Source organism: Megascapheus bottae, chromosome 21 (genome assembly GCF_031878675.1).
Source record: "Megascapheus bottae isolate mThoBot1 chromosome 21, mThoBot2.hap1, whole genome shotgun sequence".
In the NCBI taxonomy this organism is placed as follows: domain Eukaryota; kingdom Metazoa; phylum Chordata; class Mammalia; order Rodentia; family Geomyidae; genus Megascapheus; species Megascapheus bottae.
In genome coordinates this window covers 38,113,076-38,137,771 of record NC_143529.1, presented here as the reverse complement: position 1 = coordinate 38,137,771, position 24,696 = coordinate 38,113,076, and the positions used below count along the sequence as shown (strand labels likewise).

Here is a 24,696-nt window from a genome sequence, read left to right as displayed (position 1 = left end):
TGCCCTAGCCACAGAGAGTACAACAGAAGGAGGGACACACTCACTAATGCAGTTTCTGAGCACCCACTGGGGGGCTAGTGCTAGGACACAGTAATAAGCAAACCCAGGCATAGGTTCTAACTCCCTACCGCAAACATTCCCATGTGAGATGAAGTGTTACCTGTGAGTCATGAAACATAGTAACTGGAAAGGCAATGGAGGCATGGTAAGAAAGACTGCGCGACGGGGGTGTCGCTGGAATCTCTGGAGTGGGTGGCTCCCAGGAGATGTTTACAGAAGCGCAGCGTCCCAGGTGAGAAAGTGTCCCGAGGCGAGGAGGGAATGGAGAGGGGCGGTGGAGTCCGGGTCGTCCTGCCCGGGAGCAGGGGCCCAGCAGGGTCTCTGGGCCTGGGTGAGGGTGAGTGAGCTGGGTGGTCTAAGGCAGCCCCGCCCCACATCATGGACGGCCTGAGCCCACTCGAGGGCTGAATTAACTCCCGAGACCGGAGCCCCCCGTGCACACCGCAGCCGCGGGGACCAAGCGCCCCACGCGCCCATCCTCCGCGGGCTCGGACCCCGCCCCGGGCGCTCGAGAGGCTGTGCGCGTGCGCGCCCGGCCCCGCCCCGCCCCCTCGCGCGCAGCATCCTGGGACGGGGCCGCCGCTCAAGTCGATTGGAGGCGTCCCGGGCCGCCCGGTGACGGACGGCGTCGCCGCTACCCGGGTGTGGAGCGCTCCCGCTCTCGGCTGCGCCGTCCGCCGCCGCCCAGCCTCGGCCATGGACCTGTTCGGCGACCTGCCCGAGCCCGAGCGGGCGCCGCGCGCGGCTGCCGGTAAGCGACGCGGCGGAGGAGGGCGGCGGCCTGAGGCACGGCGCGGAGCGGCCGCGCGGGGCCTGCGCCCGCCGCCCGGCGCCGCCGCCATCTTCGCCCCGCCCGGGCCTGCGCGCCGGGGTCCCGGGCGCCCGCGAGCGCGTGGGCGGCGCGCGGCCTCGCGGCCCCGGGCCCGGCCACTTCCTCCCGCGCTCCCTCCCGCGCTCCCTCCCGCGCTCCCTCCCGCGCTCCCCCCCCGCGCTCCCCGGGGCCCGGGCACCGCCGCGGGGCAGGCGGGTCGCTCCCCAGGGCCCTCGAACCCGCGCCGATCCCGGGCTGTCACCGCGGCGCCACCGGCCCGGGGCCTTCCGAGCCCGGGTGGCTGGCCCGGCCTTCGACCAGCGCCGCCGCGGTCGGGGACGCGCGCCGGGAGGGCCGTGACGACCCGGGCTTGGCGGGGCGACCGCCGAGGAGCGCCCGGGCGGGAGGGAGGCCGTGGCGAGCAGATTCCGGGCGAGGGAGATGGCCCCGGGGCGGGGGGGGGGGGGGCTCGGGAGGTGGAGGAGGGGGGGGAGAGGGGGGAAGGGAGGGTGGGCCTCCCAGCCCCCGCCTCGGCAGCCCCCGCCTCGGCTTGCCGGTTCGCACCGCCGGCCGTCCGCCTCGCCTCGCCGGGTTGTCTTCTTGGCCTCTGCCCCACGGGCCGTCCTGCTGTGGGGAGCGTGGGGCCCGGGCCCTGCGCGAGGTCCCGCGTCCCCGCTCGACCGCCTCCACCTGTGCAGTTAGCCGTTCTCTTTCACCGGGAGCACCCGGGCTGGATTCTCACGTGTGCCACCCACTGTAATTTTTAAAAAGCCTTTAATTAACTTGGGTCTGCCCTCAGACACAAAGCCGACCGCCTTCCTGCAAGTTGGTGCTCGGTGATCTGTCTCCCCATTCTCCTGATGGCACATTCTGTTACTGTTTTCCTGGAGCTCCTGCTACAGGGTGGCTCGAAGGGCTGCTTTGGCTCAATGAGCACCCTGTCTTCTGAGAGTGCACTGTCATCTTATTCTTTAAAAAATAGTGTTGTAAAGAAGCACAAGACTAGGTTTAAAGTGTTAGAAGAAGCATAAGAGTAGGTGCTGGTGGCTCACCCTTGTAATCCTGCTCAGGAAGTCGGGGTCAGAGTATCTCTCCATTCAAAGGCAACCTGGGTAGACAAATCCAAGAAACTCTTATGTGGAATTCATAAGAACTGGTGGATCACCAGTTCTGAGGGAAAACTGAGAGTGCTAGATCCTGAGTTAAAGCCCCAGTACCCGCACAAAAAAAAAAAAAAACTGAAAGCGGAAGTAGACAACCAAACCAGACAAGACCTAGTACAAGAATACAGTGCTGAATTTCAGGAAGCTGAGATGGAGAGACTAATGTGAGGGGCAGAACTGGGATTCAAACTTAACACACTTGTTAGTTAAAACCAAGAAGATGAGCCATTGCATGGTGGTACATTTCTGTAATTCCAGCAAGTGGAGGCAAGAGGATCCTAAGTTTGTAACTAGCCTGTCTCAAAGCAAAACAGCAACAAAAGGAACCAGTAACAAATTTGAAGAACAGTCAAATTTCACACCTTTCTAAAACACTGATTCTTTTCAAGAGTAACTAACATACTGTATTTCATTACATCATATGGATTGCTAAAGTGGGTTGAGAAATAAGGCTCATCTGCATCAGGACCCTAACCATGAAAGGCTAGTGCTGCAGACTTCTAAGTTATACAGAGAACAATACAAGATCTAAAAGTTGTGTGGGAAGTATAACCACACTGGTTTCTGTAAGGTAGGCATGGCCATGTCTGTAGAATCAGTGATTGACTTGTTTGCTAGTGTCCTGTGCATTGGTGTGCACAACTCGTGCAATGGAGCATGGAGTGCTTTATAAGTAAGTGCTAGTCAGCAGACAGTATAAGCAAACACTAGAAGTCCATTCCCTCTGTATCAGTACCTATGATAAGGTCGGTTGTTAGGCATAATGAGAGATTAACAATAGATCAGTTTAACAGTACACTGTAATAAAAGTATATGCTTTGTGGGCATTAGTAGAAGTTATACAGGCAATGCAATACTATGCAGTCAAGATGTTAACCAGGACAAACACTGAATCAGTAATGGGCAGATAGGGAGTAGAGTGAAGATACTTGGGTAGGAATGGATCAGCCATCCCTGGGCAGGAGGGTCAGGCTGGCATGAGATTTCGTCATGTTGATCAGAGTGATATATAACTGCAAACAGGAAGTGAATTTTTCAGTACTGTCTGTTAATATTTTTAGGCTCCAGGGGATGTCAGGTAACCCACACAGGAAAGCTAGACCCTGTGTCCCCCAGGTTCCTGTGTTCCAGTTCATGATTTGATAGCCTAAATAGAATTTTGGAAAGCATATAGAGATAGTTATGTTTCATATGAGAAGGATAGCAAATGAGGCCTAAAACTTTAAGATACATTCTTTTGAGTTTAGATAAAAATTTCTGGCCTAGTGGTAGAGTGCTTGTGTAGTGTGCATGAAGCCTTGGGTTTGATTCCTGGGTACCACATACACAGAAAAAGGCAGAAGTGGTGCTGTGGCTCAAGTGGTAGAGTGCTATGAGAAACCCCAAGGGCAGTGCCCAGACCCCTGACTTCAAGCCCTAGGACTGCCCCCCGCCCCCCCCCCCAAATCTCCTGTAGCGGGTGGTATTTGACTCTGAAACTCCTCATTTTCTTTTTTCTTTTTTTTTTGTCAGTTGTGGGACTTGAACTCAGGGCCTGGGTTTTGTCCCTGAGCTCTTCACCAATAGGCTACTGCCCCTTGAGCCACAGCACTAACTTCTGGTTTTCTGGTGATTAATTGGTGATAAGAGTCTCATGGATTTATGGATTTTAGTGTTTAGTGCTCGGGCTGGCTTTGAACAGTGATCCTCAGATCTCAGCCTCCTGAGTAACTAGGATTACAGGTGTGAGCCACTAGGCCCGGCTTTTTTTCCCCCCAGTCCTGGGGCTTGAACTCAGGGCCTGGGCACTGTCCTTGGACACTTTTGCTCAAGCTAGCACTCTTCCACTTGAGCCACAGCACCACTTCTAGCTTTTCCTGTGTATGTGGTTCCAGGGAATCAAGCCCAGAGCTTTGTGCATACTGGGTGAGCACTCTACCACTAGAAGAATATGTTCCTGGCCTGCGCCTGGCTTTTTTTTTTTTTTTTTTCATATATTTTTTATTGTAGCTAATAGAAGGGTTACATTATATTCGCCAGATAGAAGGTGCATTACTTCACATACATTGATACCCTTTCTCATGTCTTGGTCCCTATTTCCCTCCCCCCTGCGCCTGGCTTTTCAAGAGTGTTGTTGTTGTTGTTGTTGTTGTTGATGATTTGTGTCAGTCCTGAGGCTTGAATTTGGGGCCTAGGTGCCTTTTTTTTTTCTTCCCACTCCTGGGGCTTGAACTCGGGCCTGAGCACTGTCCTTGGGCTTTCCTCAGGACTAGTGCTCAACCACTTGAGCCACAGCACATTTCTGGCTTTTCTATGTATGTGGTACCAAAGAATGGAACCCGGGTCTTGGTGCATGCTAGGCAAGCACCCCACCACTAAGCCAAACTCCTGGTCCCTGAAGCTCCTCATTTTCTTCATGGACATTGATTGATTAGATTCTGCCGTGCAGGGACTATGACACCACATTATAACATTCTCTTCCATTGCAGAATGTTACTGAAGTAGAACTTACTAATACCTGTACCAATACCTGTGGTATTGTTGGTCTTTTTTTTTTTTTTTTGCCAGTCCTGGGGCTTGAACACTTTCTCTCTTCGTCGCCCCCCCTCTTTCTCCCCCCCCAACACATTTTTTTTTTTCTTGTCACTCCGGGACTTGAACTTAGGGCCTGAGCACTGTCCTTGGGCTCTTTCAAGGTTAGTGCTCTACCACTTGAGCCAAGTACCACTACTTCTGGCTTTTTCTAAGTGTGTGGTACTGAGGAAGTGAGTGCAGTCTACCACTAGGCCAAACTCCCATCCCTGAAGTCTTGTTTTGAAGTACAAAAGTTTTCCTGTTTGCCAGTGACTCATTCCTGTTCCTACCTACCAAGAAGACGGAGATCTGAGGGTCATGGTTTGTAGGTAGCTGGGGCCGGAAAGGCTGTGTGAGATACTTATCTCCAATTTACCACTCTAAAACCAGTTGTGGCACTTTGGCTTGAAGTGGTAGAGTGGTAGCCTTGAGCACAAAAGCTCAAGGACAATGCCCAGGGCTTGAGCTCAAGCCCCAGTACTGGCAAAAATGTTTTCTTGATCTAAAGTCAGTTTTTGTCTAACCAGGATTCTGCCTGTTTTGAAATGTAAATTCTTTTTGTGTGTGTGTGGGCCAGGAGCGTGGCCTAGTGGAAGAGTGCTTGCTTAGATGCACCAAGACCTGGGTTCGATTCCTCAGTTCGACATACACAGAAAAAGCTGGAAATGGTGCTGTGGCGCAAGTGGTAAAACTCTAACCTTGAGAAAGTCCAAGGACAGTGCTGAGGCCCTAAGATCAAGCCCCGGTCTAGCAAAAAAAAAATGTGTGTGTGTGTGTGTGTGTGTGTGTGTGTGAGAGAGAGAGAGAGAGAGAGAGAGAGAGAGAGAGAGAGAGAGAGAGAGAGAGGGAGGGAGGGAGGGAGGGAGGGAGGGAGGGAGGGAGGGAGGGAGGGAGGGAGAGAGGGAGGGAGGGAGAGAGCTTATTTCTCAAGGCTAGCTAGCACTCTACCACTTTAAGCCAAAGCGCCACATCTGGTTTTAGGGTGGTTAATTGGAGATTCTCTCACAGACTTTCTTGCTTTCCTGCCTGGGCTGGTTTTGAACCTTGGCCCTCAGATCTCAACCTCCTGAGTAGCTAGGGTTATAGATATAAGCCACCAGTTTCAGTTTGACATGTCAGTTTATGAGTATAATGAATCTTGATGAATATTATTTCATCCATCATTGTTCTCCCCATCTCTTCCAAACCTACCCATTCCCTCAGATTACCTGGTCCCACTTATTTACATTGAATAGTATAATTGCATCCTCCCTCCCTCCCTCCCTCCCTTCCTTCCTTCCTCCTTCCCTCCCTTCCCCTCTCTCTACTCTCTCCCTGTCTCCTCCCCCCTCACATTCTCTCCTCCCCCTCCCCCTCTCCCCCCCTCTCTCCCTCTCTTCCTCTCTTCCTCTCTCCCTCTCTCCCTCTCTCCCTTTCTCCCTCTCTCCCTCTTCCCCCCTCTTCCCCCCTCCTTCCCAGTCCTGGGACTTCAAACTTAGGGTCTGGGCACTGTCCCCGAGCTTCTTTTGCTCAAGGTTAGCACTCTACCACTTGAGCATCAGATCCATCAGTTGCGGCTTTTTTCTGTTTATATGATGCTGAGGACTCAAATCCAGGGCTTTATGAGCTCTGGGCTTGCTGGGCAAGCACTCTACCACTCAGCCACATTTCCAGCCAATACTTCTTCTCTATTTGTTCCCCCCCCCCCCCACAAACACATCCTTAATATATCAGCTTCTTGGATTCTCTTTAAAAAAGAACATTTTGGGGGGCCGGGAGTGTAGCTCAGCAGTAGATAATGTGCTTAGCATATGTGGGATCCTGGGTTTGATCCCCAGCACTGCTAAAAGAAAAAGGTCTGGTTTTGCTTATCCTTTCTTTTCCACCCCCCCCCCTTGGTTTTTAGCTACTCAAGAGGCTGAGATGAGGATACATTTCAAAGCCAGCCAGGGCAGAAAAGTCCATGAGGTACATGCTGTCACTGGGCGTTCTTGCTCAAGACTAGTGCTGTACTACTTGAGCCACACCTCCAGCCACACCTCCATTTTGTTGGTTGACTGGAGATAGTCTCTCTCTGCTTAGGCTGGTTTTGTCCTGAAACCAAGTCTTGGGACCCAAGGGTGAAACTCCAGGGGTCCCACATTGGGCTGCTTGCCCTGTATGCCACATAAAGAGACACAGAAGAATAGTCATGTGAAGACAGCACTTGGGTACACCTTCAGGGGAACAGACATTAGCTACAGACTGAACAGGGAGACTCAGGGGTGAGGAACATATGCATAATTAAAACAGTCCCACGACACAGTATGACTCCATTTATATTAGATCTGGTCTTTGATCACAGAGACTTGATAGGTGGTCTGTAGCTTTTGGCAGTTCAAGATGATAAGAAGGTGGCATTTGCCTTTCCTCACAAGATACTTACACTTATTGGCAAATTCAGTTCTTTTTGGAGCCTAAGGTGATTGTGACTTGACTGCAGGAGACAATGCCTCAAAAGGCACACATGCAGAATGGCCGATGAGGTGCCCAGCATTTAGTCAATTCATAAACCCAGCAAAAGCAGCTTTTAAAGTGTCCTCTTACAGAAGAGCGTTACTCCTTAGTAGCTAAGATCACAATTGTGAAGCAGCTGTATTTGATGAAATCACCGGGAAAAATAGATGTTTTTTAAAGTATTGTTTAAAATGCCTAATGGCCCTTGAAATGCCTGTTAGGATATTGTCCTTTGCTTTTATATTGATTATAAAGTCCACAATAATAGCTGTCTAGGAACTTTTTTGTGTATGTGCTGGTCCTAAGGTTTGAACTCAGTGCCTGGACACTGTCCCTGAGATTTCTTTGTCTAAGGCTAGTGCCACTTGAGCCACAGCTCGACTTTGGCTTTTTTGGTAGTTAATTGGAGATAAGAGTCTTGACTTTCTGCCTAAGCTGGCTTCGAACCGTGTCCCTCAGCCTCCTGAGTAACTAGGATTACAGGCATAAGCCACTAGCATCCAGCTAGGAGCCTGAACTCAGGTCTTAGGCTCTGTCCTTTAGTCTCTTGGTGCTCAAGGCTAGTGCTGTACCACTTGAGTCATGGTGCTACTTCTGGAGTTTTCTTTATTCTTTTTCTTTCTTTTTTTTTGCCAGTCCTGGGGCTTGATCTCAGGGCCTCGGCACTGTCCTTGTACACTTCTTGCTCAAGGCTCTACCACTTGAGCCACAGCACCACTTCTGGGTTTTTTTTTTTTTGTGTGTGTGTGTATATGTGGTTCTGGGGAATCGAACCCAGGGCTTTGTGCATGCTAGGTGCTCACACGGCCACTAGGCCACACTCCAGGCCTACTTCTGTCTTTTTCTGAGTAGTATGTTGGGAGATAGAGTCTCATGGCCTTTTCTGCCCTGGCTGACTTTGAACTGTATCCTCAGATCTCAGCCTCTTGAGTAATTTAGGATTACAGGTATTATGAACCACTGACGCCTAGCTATACATTTTTAGTGGTGGGGCTTGAACTCTGGGCCTGGGCACCATCCCTGAGCTCTTCAGCTCAAGGCTGTCAGTCTACCACTTTGAGCCACCACTTCCGATTTTCTGGTGGTTAATTGGAGATCAGAGTCTCATGGACTTTTGGGCCATCAGATTTCAGCCTCCTGAATAGCTAGGTTTACGGGTGTGAACCACCAGCACCTGGCCAGGAAATTTCTTTTTAGTCAGGTCTGGGGCTTGAACACAAGGCCTGAGCACTGTCTTGGGCTTTCTCAAGGCTAGAGCTCTACCACTTGAGCCACAGTACCACTTCTGATTTTTCTATGTCTGTGGTACCAAAGAATCGAACCTGGGTCTTTGTGCATGCTAGGCAAGCACTCTACTACTGGAAATAATTTTTTTTTTTTTTTTTTTTTTTTTGCCAGTCATGGGCTTGAGCTCAGGGCCTGAGCACTGTCATTGGACTTTCTCAAGGCTAGAGCTCTACCACTTGAGCCCAACACCACTTCCAGCTTTTTTCTATGTATGTGGTACCGAGGAATCGAACCCCGGTCTTTGTGCATGCTAGGCAAGCACTCTACCACTAGGCCAAACTCCGGGCCCTAGGAAATATTTTTTAAAGTAAGTTTTGTCCAATAGAAAGGAGAACATTTTACCTGCTAGCAAACTTGTCTCCAAGCAGGGAAGACCATAATCTCTTATCCTTTGAGAGCCACTCCTCAACAAGTTTTCTCTTTTAGGGAAGGATGCTCAAGAAGGACCTCTCCTCTTTGATGACCTTCCTCCGGCCAGCAGTACTGACTCAGGTACAGTCTTCAGGCTCTCCCAGGTGTGTGTCAACGTCTCTACTCATCCTGGGATTGTAGTTGTCTCAATCTTTTTCCCTTTCCCCCATTTTCAACACACAGATGTTTTAGGTGTTGGCTGTCTTAAGTTTTGAACACATGGCCTCAGGTAAGGCAGACAAACCTGTTAGTACTAGCCCTGAGAAGTACTGCATAAACATGTTGAGCGGTCTTCTCTGGTTCATTTGAAATTTTGCTAGCTGGAATAAAATGCAACTTTTGCAGGCAGACTTTTATTTCCTTGGCAATGATAGGACTTTAAAACAGGTTCAAGGTATTATTCATTGCAGTGTAAGTTGCCACTGGATTGGCAGGAGCTCTGAGTTTATCTCAAAACCCACATAGAGGTATCCTGGTGGGTTGGGGTCTGAAATGTCATCCTGTTCTTTTTCTTGGCTCACCACCTGCTCTGCTTGTTTCAGGACCAGGGGGACCTTTGCTCTTTGATGATCTCCCACCTGCCAGCAGTGGTGATCCAGGTAAGGCGATGACAGAAATAGCATATGCTTTACTTGGAAGGTAAAGCTGGGTAGGTTTTTTTTTTTTTTTTTTTTTTTTTTATGTGGGGGCCAGTACTTGGGTTGAAAGTCAGAGCCTAGGTATTGTACCTGAGCTTTTGCTGTCTAGCACTCTGCCACGTGAGCTACAGAACCACTTTCAGATTTTTTGTGTGTATGTGGTACTGAGGAATCAAATTGAGTGCTTCATGCATGCTAGGCAAGCACTCTCCACTAAACTACATTCCCAACCTGCTTTAGTCATTTTTCAGATAGGGTTTTGAATGTTTACTCCTACTCCATGTAGGCCTTGAACCTTGATATCCCTGCCTTTGCCTCTTGCCTGTCTGGATCACAGGTGTACACCAACAAGCCCTGAGTTATTTGTTGAGATGGGGTCTTGCTAACTTTTTACACCAGCTGGTTTTGAACTATAATCCTCTCAATCTTTGCCTTCCAAGTAGTTGGGATTACAGATATGAGCCTCTTCACCCTAAAATTTTTTTGAGCCTATTGTTCTGGTTTGATTCATTATAGTCCGCAGACCCAGGCCTTCAGCATTGACTCTGTCCTGAGCACAATATTCAACTTCCCTAACTTTCTTTCTTTTTTTTTTTTTGTCCCTATTTGAAATAGAAGAATTGAGCAGATTTCATTTTGTCATCATACTCACAGACATTGCTACAACCCATTGAGAATCTGTTACTTGGACTTCTCTGGTGGGTGGAGGGAAGAGAGGGTCCAGACAAACCTGTTTGGTATGCAGTTACTTGTATAAAACTTCACTTTCATAATACTCGCTACCTTTTAAGTAAGTTTCATGTATTTCTCCCTTCAGTGGGCTCAGTTAGGAAAAGGAGTATAGTCATCTTACCTAAGAATTTTCAGGGCTGGGGGAGTGTCTCAGGTGGTACAGCACTCGTTTAGCAAGCATAAGGCCCAACTTGTTGGTATGAAATTGCAGCATGTACATGCCATTTAGCCTGAAACCTCTCCAATGAGGACAGGACTTTTAAGTTCCAATGAATGTTAGTATGTGCGGCAAGGACACTCAGTGGATTTAACCAAAAAAAATGGAGATTCAAGCCAGGTACCATTTACTCATATCTGTAATCCTAGCTATGCAGGAGGCTGCAGGATCTACGGATCTCAGTAAAAAACAGTTTAGATAAGGAAATCCGTGAGATTCTTTTTTCCAGTTAACTGCCAGCATTCTGGAAGTGGAGCTGTGGCATAAATGGTAGAGCACCAGCTTTGAGCAAAAGAAAAAGAAAAAACTTAAGAACTCGAAACCTGAAGTTCAAGCTCCAGTACTGGGCACAAGAAAGAAACGCTGATTCAGCTTGGTGGTTTTCTACTTATTTGTAGTTTAAAGACAGTAAACGCGTAATAATTGAGAAGTTTTAAATAGCACTGTTAGGATACTTGATTTTTAAGGAAAGGAGGATAGATGTAAAACCTTGGATATTTTTGAGAAAACTGTACATTGTCCAACAGACAATTTTTCACCGTTTGTGAGATTGCCGTGTAGTGGGCCATCAATTCAGCCCCAACCTAGAGTCTCTCCTCCTTGTAGACCCCCTTCTCTGTTTTCAGCTAATTGGCTTAGAAGTCAGCCACAGAGCTGGAAAGTTGATCTGGCGTAAAATTCAGAAGAAAGGAGTCACTTTCACCCACACACGGGGAAACTAGAACCAAAAAGTGAGCAGTTAGTGCTACTTCTGTTGGAAGGACTCCTGAAGTCTGCTACAACAGTCCGCCCTGTGCTGTGCTGGGTGGCGTGTGGGAGTCAAGTGCAACTGCTGGCGACATCTGCCCTCTGCATGCAGTTGAACCTGAGGGCTGGGACGTTTCTTTTTCCTTGGCACTCAAATGTCTAGTCCAGAGCAGTTTCATGAAAAGCTACTCTGTACCTAACTATAGAGAACATTGAGAGCCATTTCAGAAGCCCAAACGAATCCAAACCTCTTAAGAATCTTGCCTTATGGGCACACCTCTAAGCCTAGACTGTAAGAGCCGCAGGCACCTTTAAGTCTAGCTTTGAGTACAGACTAGGCTCTGCAGATGGAGCTGGGCAGCTGCCCCCCTTGGCCTTTTTTCTTATTTTGAGTCTTCTTGGGCACTTTTTTTTTTATTAAAGAATTTATTAACATTGATTTTTACATCATATTTCAAATGTCATCTTTAACAAAACAAGTATTCAAGAAGGGGATCTATATACAATCATTGGCACTTAGATTTTAGAAGATAATTAAAATTAAGCTGAGGGTTGCTATGTCATGGATGCATATTAATCTATGTAATAAAACATTATTGAGCACTTGTTACTTTTGAACTTGTTCAGGATATGCCAGTGTGCATACAGATTTTGGAAAGCTCTGGATGTGAACCATCGTGACTGTGTCAAAATGATGTACCAGTTGTTCCTACTCCCCATGGAGCCGGTGTTGCCCTGTGCTGTTCTGCTAGGCTCCTCAGCACTGCCCTGCCTCCGAGGCCTCGCCCACTCTGCCTGTGTTTGCCAGGCTTTGACTGGAACAATCGCTTGCTCTGTCTGAGGCTAGGGGAGCCTGTTTGCTGGTGACTTTTTCACTGGTTCACAGCTATGGGTGTCTGGCTCTATTTCTAGGTTCTCTTGCCACATCAATTCCCCAGGTGAAGCATGAAGGGAAAGGAGCAAAGAGGAAAACCTCAGAGGAAGAGGAGAATGGCGGTGAAGAGCTTGTGGAAAAGAAAGTTTGTAAAGGTTTTCAGACAGTTTGAAAACAAATGTATTAGCCTCTATAGTTTATAATAACCCAGAGCAAAAGCAGTCTTAGCTTTCTTCTAATTGTAGTCCTTCCTTTAATGTCTGAATTTAAGAAATGGGTAGGATTTCTTTTTTATAAATGTTTTCCAAGACTACCTTTACTTTTTCTCTTTTGACTTTCATGTACTTGTTAACCTTACCTTAGATCAGATGGGAAACTTTATTTGTTCCTTGAGAGCACAGGTTTTATTTGTTTGTTTGTTTTTCTTACTCTCAATGAATGGTTAGTTTATTTCTGTCTAGCCTTTCAGATTCCCAGTCTTTAAGCCCTCTTGATGGGTATCTGCTAAGGAGAAATGGCCAGGACTTCATTGCCTATTCTGCTTTGACCTTGCCACAGGTTGCCTCATTGATAACTGTAGCACAAGTGAATTTGTGGGAAAAGAGCTGTTGGCAGCCCTGTTGACTTTAGGTTGGCCTGTTATTTCAGCTCTTCTAAAAGCATTAGTTTAGTATTTACGTGGCCCCAAGTGTCAGAAAATAGGTATAAGTTAGCTTGCCTTCAAATATGGCAGCATCTGTGCCTCTTGTAGATTCCTTTCTCTGCCTTGAAATAAAAGCCATTTTCTTACTGTTTGGTGGCGATCCTCACCAGCCTCAAGTGTGGAAATGTATAACTGCAGGGTCTCCAACAAACAGGACACTTGGGACACACTGCTGACTTGAATTTCTTAGAACTAGAGATTTTTCTGTCCTTGTCAAATTATTGTGGGACTGGATTTGCAAAGGATTCTTTCCCTCTGCTCTGGTCCCGCCTCTGAGCATGGTAGCACTTCTAGCACTTCCCCTCCAGACGCTGGTGCTCACTGCCTGCCATGTGTCTGTCTTGTGCAGCCTGCAGCCCCAAGCTCCATTCATAATTCTGACTGTGGACTTGCAGCTAAGGAGGTGCTTTGTAGATGCTGATGTTAGCCCCATTAGAACACAGCTAATAAAAACAGCCATTGTTCCTCTCATTTGCTCTGGGACTAGGGCTTCTGGAGGGCAGGGCACAGTTTTGTATTGGCTTTTTCTTATCTCTTTTTAGCCTCTTCGGTGATCTTTGGCCTAAAAGGCTATGTGGCTGAGAGGAAAGGTGAGCGGGAGGAGATGCAGGACGCCCATGTCATCCTGAATGACATCACGGAAGAGTGTAGACCCCCGTCGTCACTCATGTGAGTGTGCACACACTAGCAAACCTGGGTGGTATTAAATTCTCTGTTTTGCTTTTACTGGACAAATTGACTTAAGTTGCTCACTTCTGCATCAATGGCTCTTGGGTTGTGGCATTTTAGTTCCCTAATGCTTGTATTCCTGGGGACATTTTTGTTGTCAAAATTGGGGGAGGAAGCTGCAACTGGCATCTGGTGGGGAGAAGAGGCCAGGATGCCTCCCAGTGTCTTAGGATGGTGGGTCAGAATCCCTGTAAGGAAGGCCAAGCCCAGCTGTCTTCAGGGCTGCTGTAGAGGTGTGCTGTGTGGAGTGACTTCCTGCTGGGTTATTCCCTGCAGTAACTGAGCAACTGTGTGTTCTTATTCTGTGTCCTGAAGGACAGAGTTGGGAGTTGCAGGGGTGGAGCCTGCCTAACCCCCTTGGGAGAACTGCCTCAGACTTAAATCCAACTACTCCTAGAAAACACCCGGCTTCATGGTGGCACGTTATAAACCCAAATGGGATTTTTTCATGGTTGACACTAAATGGATAAAGAATCCCTTGAGGTTTGGGATTTGACATTTTTTCTCATAAGTATTGTTAGAGTTTGATTGGGGGTTCCTATAGCTCTTATGCTTTTTAGATAATTTTTTCAGATAGGGTCTCCTTTTTGCTCCACTGGCCTCAAATCAAGATTCTCCTACATATGCCTTCTGAATGAATAGCTGGAACTACTGATGCCAGCCACTGTATTCAGTATTGGAATGGGGAGTAGCCTTCAACTTGAATATTATGGATCTCTACTTCCTGAATAGCTAGGACTATAGCCATGTATCAGTGTGACTGGCCAAAATACTTTGTTTTTGATGCCTATTATCCATCTGTTTGGGTTTTCTGGGAAATAGGAATAAGGCTAGGAAGATAGGCCTTTAGAAATATTAGTCAAAATTGGAGTGGGAATTCTGAAACCCCTCCTGGCTTTGTGTGTGTGTGTGTGCGTGCGTGCGTGCGTGCGTGCGTGCGTGCGTGCGTGCGTGCGTGCGCACGTGTGCGCACACTGGTCCTGGGGCTTGAACTTAGAACTGGGTGCTGTCCTGAGCTTTCTTTGCTAAAGACTAACACGGTACTAGGTGAACTATAGGTCCACTTCCCAATTTTTGCTGGTTAATTGGAGATAAGAGTTTTATAGATTTCCTGCTCTAGTTGGTTTGAAACCTAATCCTCAGATCTCAGCTGCTTAACTTACTATGATGACAGCCATGAACCACCAGCTCCTGGCTGACTGACTGGCTGGCTGGGTAGATTCATTCCTTCCTTCCTTCCTTCCTTCCTTCCTTCCTTCCTTCCTTCCTTCCTTCCTTCCTGGGGCTGGGGCACTGTCTTGTACACTTTTTGCTCAGGGCTAGCCATTCTGCCTCTTCAGCCACAGTGCCATTTCTGGCTTTTTCTGTGTATGTGGTACAGAGGAATTAAACTCAGAGCTTCATGCATGCCCAGCAAGCACTCTATCACTAGGCCACATTCCTGGTCCCAACTGCCTGCTTGCTTTCTTTTCTTCTCTTTTCTTTTCCTTTCTTTTCTTTTCTTCTCTTTTCCTTCCTTCCTTCCTTCCTTCCTTCCTTCCTTCCTTCCTTCCTTCCTTCCTTCCTTCTCTCTCTGTCTCTGTTTCTGTCTCTGTCTGTCTCTCTCTCTTTCTTTCTTTTGGTGGTCTTGGGACTTAAACTCTGGGCTAAGCCCTCAGCTCAAGAGTACCGCCCTACCCCTTGGCCTGGGCATTGTCTCTGAGCTCTTCAGCTCAAGGCTCCCCAATCCTATCCCTTGAGCCACAGCACCACTTCCCGTTTTCTGGTGATTAATTAAAAGTCTTATGGACTTTTTCATGCCTAGGCTAGCTTTGAACCATGATCCTCAGATCTCAGCCTCCTGAGTAGCTAGGATATTACTGGTGTGAATCACCACACCCTGCCCCAACTCCTGGCTTTCTTACAGACCTTTTTTGTTGTTGGTGGTGTGGGGATTGAGGCACTGTCTCAAGTTTCTTTTGCTCAAGGATAGTGCTCAACCATATAGAGCCACAGCGCCACTTCTGGTTTGCTGGTGGTTCATTGGAGATAAGAGTCTCACAGACTTTTCTGCCCAGGCTGGCTTTGAACCATGATTCTAGATCTCAGCCTCCTGAGTATCTAGAATTACAGCTACTGGTGCCCAGCTCCTTTTTAATTCTCTTGGATCAGTCACTGTTTTTCTCTTATTATTTGTTTAAAATAAGAAAACAATTCTATGTTATACTATCAGTGAAAACAGAGTGCATGTTGATTTTTGAAACAAGTGTTGGTTATCATTTGATTAAGATGTGACTAAAGTTACATGTCTTGTTAATAGACACCGTTTTTGCCCATTTGCGGTGTGACTGTTGTCTAACCCAACCATTTGACTTGCTGTCTTATTAATGCTCATGAGAAATTTGAGATGACATTAAAAACTTTAGTGAGACTGAAAGCTTTAGTGTGATCTTTGTTGTGAGAATTTGGTTGATTCACAATTCTTTCTTCTAGTACTCGGGTTTCTTATTTTGCTGTTTTCGATGGACATGGAGGAATTCGAGCTTCAAAATTTGCTGCACAGAATTTACATCAGAACTTAATTAGAAAATTTCCTAAAGGTGAGACACAGAGCACATTGGTTACAGTTCATTTTGCTTTACTCCTTGGTGGCTGAGCCAGCCTGTGGCTGCTTTGCTTTTTAGGGTCATTGGTGAGCTGTGACGGGGGACTGCCATGAAGTGACTGAGATCCTTGGTGGGGGTGGGGCACTGTATTTCCTTCCTTGTGAACTGTTTGTGGGTGGGATTTTCACCGCCTTTACTGTGGGAAGTCAAGGAGACCAATTAATTCTCCTAGCACAGGCTTGCTTATAGGTGAGGAAAGAGAGATCAATCTTGCTCAAACTTAGATGTCAGCTTAGACCAGTTCTCCTAGCATGGGCTTATAGATAAAGAAGGGGAGATTGTTCTTGCTGAAACTTAGATGTCAGCTTTTGTGCAAAAAATAGACCTTGAAAACAGCAGGAAAAGGACAGTCGTGGTTCCATGAGAGGTTATTTTCTTGGCCCTTCTCTGACAGGCGATGTGATCAGTGTAGAGAAGACTGTAAAGAGATGCCTGTTGGACACGTTCAAGCATACTGATGAGGAGTTCCTTAAGCAGGCGTCCAGCCAGTGAGTACAGCTCCATGCAGAGGGCAGGTACTCAGAAAGTGAACTTGTGTGATCATTCGCCAAACCTCACCTAAAGAAAACAAGTGTGCTAGTCAGCTCTGAGCCACCCTATGAACTGTCTGACTCATGCTACTATGGAGCAAAGGAGTTTAACCATGGCTCACCGTTTGGACTTGAAGGCTTTGGTTTGATGAGCTGGCAAGTCACTGTGGTGGCCTGTCTATCTATATATTATATCTATCTATATCTTCACGAAAGCTCAAGGCTTGGCCCAGAAAGCAAGGGAAAGGGGACCTGGTTGGGGTCCTCAGTCCCTCTTTCGCCTCTGGTAAGGTCCCCTTCTTTTGGGGAACTGCTGTGCCCAGGGCATCCCAGCAGTACCACTCTGGGAGGCAAGCCTGGAACATGTGGGCAGTCAGGAACGCGAGCATGTTTAAGCTGCGCCTTGTCCGTTTGATCGTTCTGGAAGTCAGTGTCTAGGTCTGGCCCATGGTGGTGACTGTTTCTATGTGTTCCCCCAGGAAGCCTGCCTGGAAGGATGGCTCCACTGCCACTTGTGTTCTAGCTGTGGACAATATCCTGTATATCGCCAATCTTGGAGATAGTCGGGTATGTGGTCCTCAGCCACCCACGTAGGTGACAGCATGCCTGAAACTTGTGATGGGGTTGCTGTGGAGTTCTGCCTCAGTCACCTGTGCTCTGCCATTGGTCTCTCCTCTTTGTCACCAGCCCCAGGAGTTCTGCCTGTGTGTTCCGCCTGAGTGATGTCAGGGAGTAGTGTGCAGCTGGCTTCGCTGTCTGTTTCTCCTACCTCTCAGCATGGAACAAGCAGTCACAGCTAACCCTCCTCTCTAGGCCCCTCCAGGGACCTGCACCTTGCAGCCTGGAAGTCTGAGATGGTGTTCTAATGAAGAGACTAGGTCCAGGCTACTTGGCCTGGGGGAAAGCCCCGAGGGGTCTTTCTTGCTGGCAGTGAGTGGGCAGTGTGGCTACCTTTCCAGCCAGTCCCACTATTCAGTCTCTCAGCCATGCTGCCTACACTTGCCTGACACTTCTGGGCAGGTTGTTCGCCCTAGTGGTGCAGTAGTGAAATGAGAGATGGGAGTTCTAACCTAGTTTTTGCTTTTGGCCCTTTGGTAGACTGGCTATGATACAGATGTGTAGAAGCCAAGTGACTAAAAAGAACAGGAAGAAAATCGGCCCCCAAATATTTTTGGATTCAGGTCCAATTTGCATACTTCTTTGTGCCTGATTCTAGGTGCATTGCTCACCCGTGTGCCCCAGTACCCTCATCTGTGAATCTCACCTGGTAAATCTCGTGTGAGCTCATGGAGGCACAGCATGCTCCTCATCTACTTCTCACAGACTGGCCTGTTCCCATTCACATGTGACGTGGGTGACTGACGGCCGTGGCCATCATGGCTGTGGTTGTCTAAATCCAGGGCCTTCTCATCCTGACTAGTAGTTACTAGTTGATGCTTAATTGGCCTGTGGTTTTCTTTTTCTTTCTTTCTTTTTTGCCTAGTCCTGGGCCTTGAGCTTTCTCAAGGCTAGTAGTGTTCTTCTACTTGAGCCATGGTGCCACTTTTGGGCTCTTTTTGTTTATGTGGTACTGGGGAATCCAACCGAGGGCTTCATGCATGCTAGGCAAGCACTCCACCACTAGGCCTGCTCCCGGCCCTGGCATGTGGTTTTCTTAATGTGTGTTTGTCAGCAGGTGGCTAAATAAGGAGCTACACTTTTAGCCTTCCCCATCAGCTGATGACTTTAGACACTGGTTCATTTCCTGGAGTTTCATAACTTGTAATCTCCATCTTCCCAGGCAATCCTTTGTCGGTATAATGAGGAGAGTCAGAAACACACAGCCTTAAGTCTCAGCAAAGAGCATAACCCAACCCAGTACGAAGAACGCATGAGAATACAGAAAGCTGGAGGAAACGTCAGGTGATGGGACGGTGGGAGCACGGAGGGCACTGCTGTATTGGTGGGAGCACCGGGGAGGTGGCCGCTGCCCGGGCACATCTACAGATATGTCTGTAGAATTTCCCTGTCAGGCAGGGTTCGCAGGTGGAGACGCTTGTGTAGGATTTCACTTATGTCTCAGTGGGGGAAATGTGTGCAAGAAACATGCCTCTCTAAGTCTGCAACATGACAAAATTCTTTTCAAATTCATGTTTACCGTTGGCACCATTTTCTCTGTGCACAGAAAGCGTCTTAAATGCTGTCATTTATCACACTAATTAAATTGCAGCTTTAGGTGAGTCCTCCAGAGAGAAAATCTGAAGTGGTTAAGCCAGGCATGGTAGCGTGCACCTGTAGTCCCAGCTACTTGGAGGCTGAGGCAGGAGGATCATTTGAGTTCAGAAGTTCAGGTCAGTCTGGATTTTTTTTTTTTTTAAGATAGGATTATCTTCACAGAGTGTGTTCTCTCTGGCATTGAAGGAAGTCTCCTACCTGGTCTGCCTTCAGCAAGTCCATTCCACCTTCTGTCTGGGGAGACCATGGGACTGCACTGGTCTGTCCTCTGTGTCAGGGGCATCGGTGCCCCACCAGCACCACCCCCAGGTGGATCCACAGAAGGCATTCGCTTGACAAAGACCCTACTTCAAGGGCACTGCAACGTGAACCAGAATGTTCTCCAGTTTGTTGTATAGTCTGGAAGCCGGGTGTGGTGGCTCATGCCTGTCATCCTAGCTACTCCGGAGGCTGAGATCTGGGGATCGAGGCTCAAAGCCAGCCTGGGCACTAAAGACCATGAGTCTCTCATCTCTAGAAAACCAGAAGTGGTGCTGTGGCTCAAGGGGTAGGGCGTAGTCTTGAGCTGCAGCGATCAGAGACCGTGCCCAGGCCCAGAGTTTAAGCCTACGACTGACCAAAAAAAACAAACCAAAACCACCACTTTTTTGTTTCCTGTTGGAGCTGAGAGAATGTCAGTGTACAACTGCAGCTTGTGTCCTTCCAAGTGAGGTTCCTCTCTGTTCCTTGCCACAGGCTGGGCGTTTGCCGGCGGCGCCGGCCCTTCGTGCTAGATGGCTGATGGTCAGCATGAGGAGCTGGCGGCCACAGCCGAGACGGTTCTGAGGCAGTGCTGTTCGTTGTGCACACTGTTGTTTGGGACAGCGTTAGTGCCTGAGGACGCTGTGATAATGTATGGTCTCTGCCCTTCCCACAACGCTCCTGAAGACTTCCATACTGGCATTCCTGAGGCTGAAATAAATACGTTGTGCTAGGTGACTTCCTTATCCCTTCCCCCACTTTCAGAGCTGTGTGGAAAGCCTCAGGGGTATCAGGTGACAAGCAGAATCCTCCTTTCAGGGATGTGGAGGAGAAGACAGAGAGGGACAGTGGCTGTTTATCTATTTGCAGAGCTCCACTGTGGACTGTTGTCCTCCCAAGGGACAGGCAGTCCCAGTTTCACCCTCTCACTGCCTCTGCAGATTTTATTAAAATGATTAAACATACAGAAAAAAAAAAAAACCCAAAGCATATAATGTCTGCTACCAGGTATTCAGCAATTAGTATTTTGTCATGCTTGTGTTTTCTGTGTTGGAAGTTTGTAGACATGATTTTCTTTTTTCTTTTTGAGACAGTTGCACTATGTAGCCCAGGCTAGTCTTGAACTGTGATCCTCTGGAATGCTAGGATTATAGGCCTGTGCCACCACTCCCACCCGGATATGACGTAGCACCCTAAGCATTTGAGCATGTATCTCCTGGACACATTGACCATTTCCACACCTAAGGTATCTCTTATTAGGCTTTGAACTGTGGGAAATAGACTCACCGACATTATGTTTGTCTCTTATCGTTTCCAAATACGCTGTAAAGTAGAAGTTAGGTATGACACCTTCTTTAGATTCAGATAAGTGTTTTTCACAAAAGTATATTAGCTGGTTGCTGCTGGCTCACACCAGTACTCCTAGCTACCCAGGTGTTTCAGATCTGAGGACTGTGGTTCAAAACTAGCTCAGGCAGAAAACATTTCAAGTTATTAGCAAAAAACAAAACAACAACAACAACAAAACAAAGCTAGACAAGAAGTATGGGTCAAGTGGTAGAGCAAAAAAGCTGTGAGCAAAAAAGCCAAATGAGAACTTGAGGCCCTAAGCCCTGATATACACACAAACATTTTGTTGTAGGCCTGAGGACATGCCTAAGGCCATGAGCCCAATCTCCTGTACCAAAAAGAAAGGTATTGCTGGGTGTGTTATATACTGGACAGCCTCTCATTTTCTGCCTTTACTGGCCATCCGTGAAGCTGAGTCCCTGCACTTAGCTCCGATGCTAACAGTCCGTATTTCCCTGAACTATCAACAGTTGCCCTGGGACAGACTCCTTGCATGGGTCAGTTTGGTGGGGATGAAGATGACCTCTCTTTCTATCCAGCGACACCTCATCCCGAGTTAGGTGCAGGCATCCCGAGGACGGCGTTCTCTGGACAGTAGAGCGCATTCTTAGCGTGTCCCTTCTGCCAGCAGTCTGCAGGGAGGCGTGGAAAAGGTGTTACCCTTACCTCCACCCCCTTACCTTGCCCTGAGAAGCACTGTGTGCTGTGGCTGCACATCGCAGTCCTTGACATTATTGAGAGCAGGGGTGTCCCCCCTTGACTCCGGAGTCACAGGTGGGACGTCGGAGCAGTCTCCAGCTGGCTAGAGTGACCAGTGGAGCCTAGAACCCACAAGGAGTGGAGGGTGTCATCTCTTGTTTGCTACTGTGGAGAAAGGCGTGGATCGGGAAGTATCAGCAGACCCAGCTAAGATCCAAGGTCCAAGTTGATGGGCATGCCCCCAGTATGAGAAAGCTGGTGTGGTTGATCGGCAGATGGAAAAGCAAAGGGGAAGGAAGCTGCATAAACAAGGGTTGAGAATGGGCAAGGGTGGGATAGTTGGTCCTGGGGCTAGTGCTGGCCCACCTGTCTGGGTTGGCCTGGTAGGCTGAGACTTGAAAACCACTTCCTGGAAGCATCGTAACTTTAGAGGGACTTAGGAAGGGAGAGAAGGGGAAGAAAGGGAAAGCAGGACAGGGTGACATTTCAGCAGTTTGTTGGGGTGGCCTCCCACACACTCCCGTAGTATAGTGTTGCTTCTGTTCTGCACAACTCAGGCGAGGTAAGGTTCCTTCTGCTCACCAACAGGAGGAGCAGTGTGACCTCACAGTCACCTGTCAGCCGGAGAGGTCTGTACACCCCCTGCCCTCAGCTGTGCTGCCCCAGAGTTGCTGTGGTAGCGGTCTCTGAGACCCTCTGTTACAGAGGTTATCCTTGCACTCTTCCTGGGGTTGACAGAAATGTGTCACTAAGCAGAGGAACCACACCAGGCACCCGTCACTAGGTCACCAAAGGCACTTGGTCCCTTCTCCTGGGCCTGAAGCTTGGGGCTGCCTCTGGAACTGGCTCTTTCATACCTGAGGACTAAAGAAGTTTTGGTTGAGGATGACTGAGCCATGCATGAGTCCTCCAGCCTCACTGGTGACTGGGACTCAGTGAAGGACCAAGACAGCAGTCTAGCTCTCTGCAGGACCTCTCCAAAGCTTGTGTGTGGCTTGGGTGCTGAACCATCAAGCACAGCTTTGAGGTACAAACACATTCAATGATGGGGGGTGTGTGTTCTCCTAATCTTGTTTACAGATGAAGGCTTGAGGGCCAGTTGTCTCTTCTATTTAATACTCCCATTTCTCCCTAAAATAGAATGTGGAGACTGTATTAACATTGCCATACCTAGTGTGTGCGAGTCCCTGGGTTATCTCCTTAGCACACCACCCCCCACACGAAGGTATGCTTCAGAATCCAGCACTGTCTGGTAGATTAAATGAATGCATGGCCTCTGTGCTGGCCAGTGGACTCTACGTGCTAGATCTTGGCTCCAGTTCCTACCGTGGGATGGGATTCTAGCACTGTTGCCCCTGATCAGTCAGGTAGGTGGAATCTAAAAATGTTTTCCTCTCATTTTAGGGATGGTCGCGTCTTGGGCGTACTTGAGGTGTCCCGCTCCATCGGAGACGGGCAGTACAAGCGCTGTGGGGTCACATCTGTGCCTGACATCAGACGCTGCCAGCTGACCCCCAATGACAGGTAAAAGTCACCTTGTCAGTGTGTGTGTACGTGATTATTTCTTCCTGGCCTTTCCAGTTGTATTCAGCCTTTGCTGGCTGTGTATGGGTTAACAATGTCCTAGGGACAGTGCTAGGTTCTAGGGTGCAGAAGTAAGGAGAACTTGGCCTCAGAGCGTCCACATGCAGGGGTGGACAGTGCAGGCCAGATTCATAGGTGTGTGGTCTGCTCTGGGAGGCTTTGATAGAGCAGTGGGGGGCAGGTACGAGTAATGGCAAGTAACTTGGAGGATAGCGGCGACAAGGTATTTTGGGGACCATTTATGTGGGTCCTCATTTCTGCTGAGGCTTTTGAATTTCAATTTACAATTTGTGGAGAAGCAGAACCAAATAGGCTGAGCTGCATAAGTGTGCCCACAGGCTCTTTTGTCCCAAGTGCCTGAAGACAAAACACAAGCCTCTCGTTGGAGCCCCTCAAGTAATTATTAAAGATCTGGTCACGGAGCAGTCAGGAACTGATACAGTGGCTGAAGTAAGTGAGTTGCCGGAGGGAGTGAGAAAACAGAAAACAGGGCGCCCAGGACAGAGCTCAAGAGTGGGCTGCAGAGGAAGAGCCCAAGCCTTGCCTTGACTGCTGCTCATAAACCTCCCCTCCCACGCTCTGTGCCTGTGTCGCCCCCCCACCCTGGCACGCTGGATGGGTTTCGGCACCCCTCCTGGTTTTCTAGACAGTGCCTGTGTGTCTCACACTAGGTCCAGCTCATTTGCCTATTGCTCTGATCAACTTCATAGCTACTTTTATTTGCTGCACTAGCATCAGAGATCTGTGAGAGGATTATTACTGTGTGTTTTTTTTTTTTTTTTTTGGCCATTCCTGGGGTTTGAACTCAGAGCCTGAGCACTGTCCTTCGGCTTTCTCAAGGCAGAGCTCTACCTCTTGAGCCACAGACCACTTCCGGCTACCAAGTCCTTGTGCATGCTAGGCAAGCACTCCACCACTAGGCCAAACTCGCAGCCCCCTCTGTGAGATTATTTCGAGTCAGACTAGACACAGAAGGAGCAGGACCCTTCTTGGACTTGTCTCCACTATCTAACACAGACCATGTGCTCAGAAATAAGGGCTGAGTGAAGGCGTGGTCAAAGAAGAAAAGAGACACAGGCATAGTTAGGAAAGGAGCTGTGCCCTGAGACTGAGTGCAGCCATGCCATGTCTGCTGGTGCCCTGCAGCTGCCCCAGAGAGGGGCCCTGAAGGTGGAGCAGCCCTTCATTGCTCCTGTACCTGAGGATGTCCACTCAGAGCTGACTGAGCTCATCAGCAGGGGCCGGCTGCATGATGGCATCTAGGCGGGTTCCCCCCTCTCCCCAACCTGATGCTACCATAGCTGGTCTTTGTTTGTCTAGGTTCAGGACTTAGTATCAAGGCATTTGTTTGTACTTTGTTTTCAGTGGGGAGAATGGTAACGCCACTTTCAATGTATAGCATCCCACCCACCCACCATTTTTTTAAGGGCACTTTAGCATTGGTCTTATACTTGTTATTGTTTAAGAATTACTTTGCCACTGAGTGGTTGGACAAATATTTACTTTTGTCTCCACCTCTCCATTTATAAAGCTTGCTGCTAAAACCCATTTGTTTTTCCTGGCATTGTAGGTTTATCTTGCTGGCTTGTGATGGGCTTTTCAAGGTCTTTACCCCAGAAGAAGCTGTGAACTTCATCTTATCCTGCCTGGAGGTGAGGAATCTCACAGGGCTGCGACGCCAGGGGACTGACTCACTGGGGATGGAGTTTGGAGGGAGTGACAGGCAGCTGAGGCTGGTTCACTTAGGTCCTGTCTGCCTCTGGTAGGATGAGAAGATCCAGTCTCGGGAAGGGAAGCCTTTCCTGGACGCCCGCTATGAAGCCGCATGCAATAGGCTGGCTAACAAGGCTGTGCAGCGGGGCTCTGCAGACAACGTCACGGTGATGCTGGTGCAGATTGGCCACTGAGGCTGCGTGGCGGGCCTGGTGGCCAGGCCCCCTCAAGTGCACTCTTTTCCTGGCCTGTGGGACTCCTCAGTTGTAAATAAAGGCTCCTTTTTTCCTAGTCTTTTGAATTCCTTTACTACACTGAGCT

The 24,696-nt window shown here is 48.6% G+C and overlaps 1 protein-coding gene across 2 annotated transcripts; it reads left to right on the top strand.

Moving 5' to 3' along the window:
• The first annotated feature begins 655 nt into the window (after positions 1–655).
• On the top strand, positions 656–24,667 carry Ilkap (ILK associated serine/threonine phosphatase). 2 transcript variants are annotated; one of them, XM_090355145.1, is made up of 12 exons: positions 656–811; positions 8,776–8,841; positions 9,303–9,359; positions 12,007–12,123; positions 13,214–13,340; positions 15,873–15,979; positions 16,440–16,533; positions 17,055–17,142; positions 18,356–18,477; positions 22,483–22,602; positions 24,233–24,314; positions 24,429–24,667. In XM_090355145.1, exons 1-12 carry the CDS (start codon positions 757–759, stop codon positions 24,567–24,569), a joined length of 1,176 nt encoding a protein of 391 aa, XP_090211271.1. In that variant the 5' UTR covers positions 656–756; the 3' UTR covers positions 24,570–24,667. The 2 variants fall into 2 exon arrangements, with proteins under 2 accessions (XP_090211271.1, XP_090211272.1); XM_090355146.1 differs by lacking the exon at positions 656–811 and adding an exon at positions 8,944–8,989 and having other exon boundaries at positions 8,781–8,841.
• The last annotated feature ends 29 nt before the right edge of the window (positions 24,668–24,696 follow it).

Excerpts from the sequence above, each read along its gene's own strand:
- Ilkap (XM_090355145.1), top strand. The coding sequence starts at position 757 with ATGGACCTGTTCGGCGACCTGCCCGAGCCCGAGCGGGCGCCGCGCGCG. Across the intron at positions 17,143-18,355 it reads CCAATCTTGGAGATAGTCGG|GCAATCCTTTGTCGGTATAA; the intron begins GTATGTGGTCCT and ends CCATCTTCCCAG. Across the intron at positions 22,603-24,232 it reads CAGCTGACCCCCAATGACAG|GTTTATCTTGCTGGCTTGTG; the intron begins GTAAAAGTCACC and ends CTGGCATTGTAG.